We start from the raw sequence: 5,407 nt of genomic DNA on the forward strand, positions 1-5,407 counted from the left end.
TCTCTCTAACCCTAGTAACTCCGGCGACGTCACCACCTGTCCTGCCGGTGACTCCGCGCCGCCGCCGTCCCTACCCAGCTGAAAAAACACTACTTCTTCCAGATCTCTCCCCCATTTTCTACGCTCTCAAACTTTCTTCACTTCATTTTCCCCATATCTCACGCCCTTCTCTTCTTCCAATGCTCTCCACCTTCATTTTCCATCTTCTGGGTAAGCCCTAATTTCTCCTTTGATTCACTAATTTCCTTTCTCATTTTAATTCCCAAAGTTACTTCCCCCTTTTTTTGTTACTCTAACTAAAATGTTAAAGCCTTGGCTGGAATTGACCCAGTCTTCCCCTTATTTTTTTCCTTTTCTTTTCTCAGTTGTTTGTGCTTGATTTAGGAGATCATTGTACCGTTGCCTCTATTGACAGCTTTGACGAATAGTAGACAGCCTCCTTAATCGTTCTGGTGTGTATTTTCCTATCTCAAAATGTGCTTTCTCTATTTTAATTGTTGAATTGATGCTTAATGTAATTTGTAATTAGAAACACCATAACTGTTATCTTGCTGTCTTTTGTCATGTAATTTGGAGTTAGAAACACCGTAATTGTTATCTTGCTGTCTTTTGTCTTTAACCTTATTTAAGATTTAGTCGGTGGTGGGTTGCTCTTTCTCTGATAAAGTTTTGATTTTTACATTGACATAGTGTGTCATTAGTTGAGTTTAGACTAATATTTGCTTGCAAGAATGTTTGGTATGATCAGAAATTGAGATTGTGCTGTGATTGGTTGAGAAGTGTTTGTATTTCTCCTGCAAATTCTCCAAAAGAACTGATTTTTATGTGGTTTTGAGGTAGCTTGAACTTGTACAGAATATCATTATTGATGGTTTACAACATGGACTAGCATGGAGTGTTTAGCTATTCTGAAATTATCATGATATGAGTTTTAGCTATGTATTATTTTAGAAGTTCTGGTGATAAGAACAACATACTTAGTGAAGCTTTAATTTGCTAATTAGGGCAACTGGTGATTTGGGTTTTGAACATTGAATTAAATTAAACATTGAATTTGTTCCCTAAAAATTTCAAATTTGGTGTTATTTGTGTAGATGGAATCTCGTAATTGGATGTATAATAGGACAAACGAAAATCGAGGGGGGATGAGGCAAGAATTTGTAGACGGTGTCGATGCTTTTGTTGGCTATGCAATGACACTTGAAACTTTTCTAAGTCATGGCTTGGTTAGGTGCCCTTGTGTGATATGTCAATGTAGGAATTACGAGAAACCAGAGATTGTTAGGTTTCATCTCTATAAAGACGGCTTTCAAAAAGATTATACAGTGTGGACTAGTCATGGAGAAATAAATAGTAGTTTTGGTAGATTTCAAGACTTTGTTGTTGGTGAAAGTAGTAGGGCGGTGGAACCTAACGTCCAAAATTCTAGAATGCACGACATGGTTCAAGATGCTTATGGGATGCATTCCGATTTTGAATCCGGTAACCATGGTGAAGAAGCTCCAAATGAAGAAGCTAGTCGTTTTTTTGAACAGTTGAAAAAGGCTAGTCAGCCTTTATATGACGGGAGTCCCCACTCTCAATTGTCTATTGCTGTTAGATTATTAAGCATCAAAGCAGATTGGAATGTTCCTCAAGGTGCAATGGATGCTGTGATTGGCCTTATACATGAATTAGTTGACCCGAATTTAGAGATACCTGAAAATTACTATAAGGCAAAGAGACTAGTGTCTAAGTTAGGACTCTCGTCGATGAGAATTGATTGTTGTGAAAATGGATGCATGTTATACTATAAGGATGATGAAGGTATAGAATCTTGTAAGTTTTGTGGAAGAGCTCGTTTTAAGCGGACTCGTAGCGGGAAGCGGGTTGTCGTTAAGGCGATGCATTACTTACCTTACACCAAGGTTAAAGAGGTTGTACGCATCAAATAGCTCCGCTCCTCATATGAAGATGGCACGGTTGAAAATAGAAGGCCGCTTTGGGGTTATATGACATCCATCGACGGAGAGGCTTGGAAACATTTTGACACAACATATCCAGAATTTGCGACTGAACCACGAAACATTAGGTTGGGTTAATGTTCTGATGGATTCACTCCACGTTCTATTTCTGCTGCACCATATTCTTGCTGGCCTGTTTTCTTAACACCATATAATCTTCCACCTGAGTTGTGTATGACTAGTCCATATATATTCCTTACTTGCATCATTCCTGGCCCACGTAATCCAAAAGTTTTGATTGATGTATACTTGCAACCTTTGATTGATGAGTTGAAAATGTTGTGGGTTGAAGGGGTTGAGACGTTTGACGTTTCTCTTAAGCAGAATTTTAATTTGCGGGCCACTTTAATGTGGACTATTAATGATTTTCCTGCCTACGGGATGTTGTCTGGGTGGATGACTGCTGGAAAGTTAGCCTGTCCTTACTGCATGGAGAATACTAAATCGTTCACTTTAAAGCATGGCAAAAAAAATTCATGGTTTGATTGTCACCGTCAGTTCTTGCCAATGGATCATGAGTTTAGGAGTATGAAAAATGCATTTAGGAAGAACAAAATTGAACGAAACTATCCACCTCCAAGACTTTCAGGAGAGGAAATTTGGGAGAGGGTTGAGAACTTTCCAAAAGTTACTGAAGAACCACCGTACAAGTTCGATGGGTATGGGCTTGCACATAACTGGACCAAACAGAGCATATTTTGGGAGTTACCATATTGGAAGGATAATCTTCTCCGGCATAATCTTGATGTTATGCACATTGAAAAAAATTACTTTGATAATTTATTCAACACAGTAATGGATGTCAAGGGCAAGACAAAAGATAATCCAAAGGCAAGATTAGACTTACAGGAATATTGTATGCGTAAAGAGTTATGGTTGTAGGACAAAGCGAACGGGGTCTTCAAGCCTAAGCCTAGTTATTCATTCACAATGGATCATAGGCGAAAGATTTGTGAATGGGTTAAGAACTTGAAGATGCCTGATGGGTATGCATCAAATTTGGAAAAACGTGTTGATATGGCGCAAGGAAAGTTACATGGGATGAAATGCCATGATTGTCAGGTTTTCATGGAAACATTACTCCCCATTGCATTTAGTGGCTTGCCTGCCCGAATCTGGAAGCCTATTGTCACACCCTTAATCCGATAGGGTGTGATGGGCACCCGACCCTTACCTAGGGCCGAGCGAACCCGCAGACTTTCGTAATACACATAATCATACTGGGCCCGCAAACGTGTCAAAATGCAGAAAGAAAATTTTCAAAGAACATCATACTTTTCATCTTTTTCAAATCAAATAAAATCTGTAGTCAAAACGAATCTGTAACATAATGCGTACTGATATATCGGCTTACATAGCCGATTACAAAACAAATCTGCAGCATAATGCATAATAATACATCGGCTTACTGTGACCGCTCACAAACCGACATATCACACACAACACCGTCTCCGCAAAGTCTCTAACATAACTCCGGATACCATATCACACATATGCTCTCGACTTGGCACACTCCGGAAAAAATGGAGCTCGCCAATCCAAATGGAACATCTTCTCGCTAACATCACTTACTTATACAAGGGTACCGCGCGCATGAAACGCAGCCCCCGAAGAAAGGGGGTCAGTACGAAATATGTACTGAGTATGTAAAGCATGGCATACAGAAAATGAGATCATAGCCGAAGTGAGTAGTACAGAAAAAATAGTGCAATAATCAAAACCCACAAGACTTACTTTTAAAACCTGATTCGTGCATATCCATATCATATCCGAATCATCATGGGACTTAGAAACATGAGTAAATAATCATCATACCATCATGTTATCATATATCATATCAGACTTCGTGTCACATCATATTTCGGAATACATATCATACTTCAGAATACACCTCATATAACATATAACGTGTCCCGGCCCTCCAGTGAGGGACTCGGTGAACAGAATCATCATATCATCACCATATATATACATATAGCGTGTCCCGGCCCTCTAGTGAGGGACTCGGTGTATAGCGTGTCCCGGCCCTCTAGTGAGGGACTCGGTGTATAGCGTGTCCCGGCCCTCTAGTGAGGGACTCGGTGTATAAGATCATATCATCATATTATCACATATCACATACCACATATACACACATACCGCGGTCAAATATCCAGCGGTCAATATCACACATACCGCGGTCAAGTATCCAGCGGTCAATATCACACATACACATACCGCGGCCAGGAACCCAGCGGTAATATCACATATACACATCTACGCGGCCAGGAACCCAGCGGTAATATCACATATACACATACCGCGGCCAGGAACCCAGCGGCAAATGTAACAACGAACGCACGAACGAATCGTAAGTAACCAAATACAGTTTAAAACATCTTCAAAGACTTAATAGGTTAATCAAAACGAACCATCGTTTATAAGCCACAACAGTAGTCAAATCAGATTTTCTTCCGAATACCACTCGGGAACATATCAAACCGAACTTCAGAAATCATAGTCACATATCGGAATCATAAGTATACGAATCAACATTTCAGGCTCAACAAACAAATATATAATCATACTCGGGGGTCGAAAAGGTAGTCATATTAAGTTCTTTTCAAAAAGTCGTTAGTACAACACAAAAATAAAGTCGCGGGACCCACGGACGAGCGTCCATCCAATCCGGGCCCGCCTACGAAAATCATAGTCATCCTATATTATCGAATCATTATTACAAATTCAAAAGATAAGTACACTGATCGTACTTGAAATCGGAACAATAATCATATCATATCCTTTCAAAAATCATCAGAAGTACATAAGGAGAGTCGCGGGACCCACGAACGGGTGTCGACCCGAGCCGGGCCCGCCTATGGAAAACATAGTCATCATACATCATGGAATCATTTTTGAGCATATCAAGGCCATCCGGTTCTGTTTGTGAAAGTTACGGACGTTCGTAGTTTTCAGAATCGTTTAGGAACAATACTTTTTTTTTTTTTTTTTTTAAAAAACCAACTTTTATGCAACTTTTGAAATTTAGTCATACAAAAGACATAAGATTCTTTCGGAACAAACCGTGTACATAGCATTTCAAATCCAATCATCTCAAGGACATATGGATCATAGCTTGACCATATTAAGGATGCCAACATCACCAAGCGAATATGAATCATAAACATGTTCGGATTTTTCGAATAGAATTACCCCCAAGGCTCATAACATATCATACCTTACTCATATCTAAGACATGCCAAAGGAAGGAAAGGTAAGCCTTACATACCTTGCTTGCTTCCTAAGCAAATCCAAATTCAAGTCTCGGCTTCTCAAAATCTACAACACGTCATTAGACACCAAACATTAGTCATAGGCACCTCGGAATCCCATTTTAAGCTTGCACTTTATTTACAAAAATTTGG

The 5,407-nt window shown here is 39.6% G+C and overlaps 1 protein-coding gene across 1 annotated transcript; it reads left to right on the forward strand.

Annotated features, from left to right (window-relative positions):
• Window positions 1-1,094: 1,094 nt before the first annotated feature.
• On the forward strand, window positions 1,095-2,885 carry LOC132045694 (uncharacterized). Its single transcript, XM_059436262.1, has 2 exons — window positions 1,095-1,806; window positions 2,296-2,885. The coding sequence occupies exons 1-2, from the start codon at window positions 1,095-1,097 to the stop codon at window positions 2,883-2,885; spliced, it is 1,302 nt and encodes a 433-aa protein (XP_059292245.1).
• Window positions 2,886-5,407: the final 2,522 nt, after the last annotated feature.

Source organism: Lycium ferocissimum, unplaced genomic scaffold, assembly GCF_029784015.1.
Source record: "Lycium ferocissimum isolate CSIRO_LF1 unplaced genomic scaffold, AGI_CSIRO_Lferr_CH_V1 ctg7665, whole genome shotgun sequence".
In the NCBI taxonomy this organism is placed as follows: domain Eukaryota; kingdom Viridiplantae; phylum Streptophyta; class Magnoliopsida; order Solanales; family Solanaceae; genus Lycium; species Lycium ferocissimum.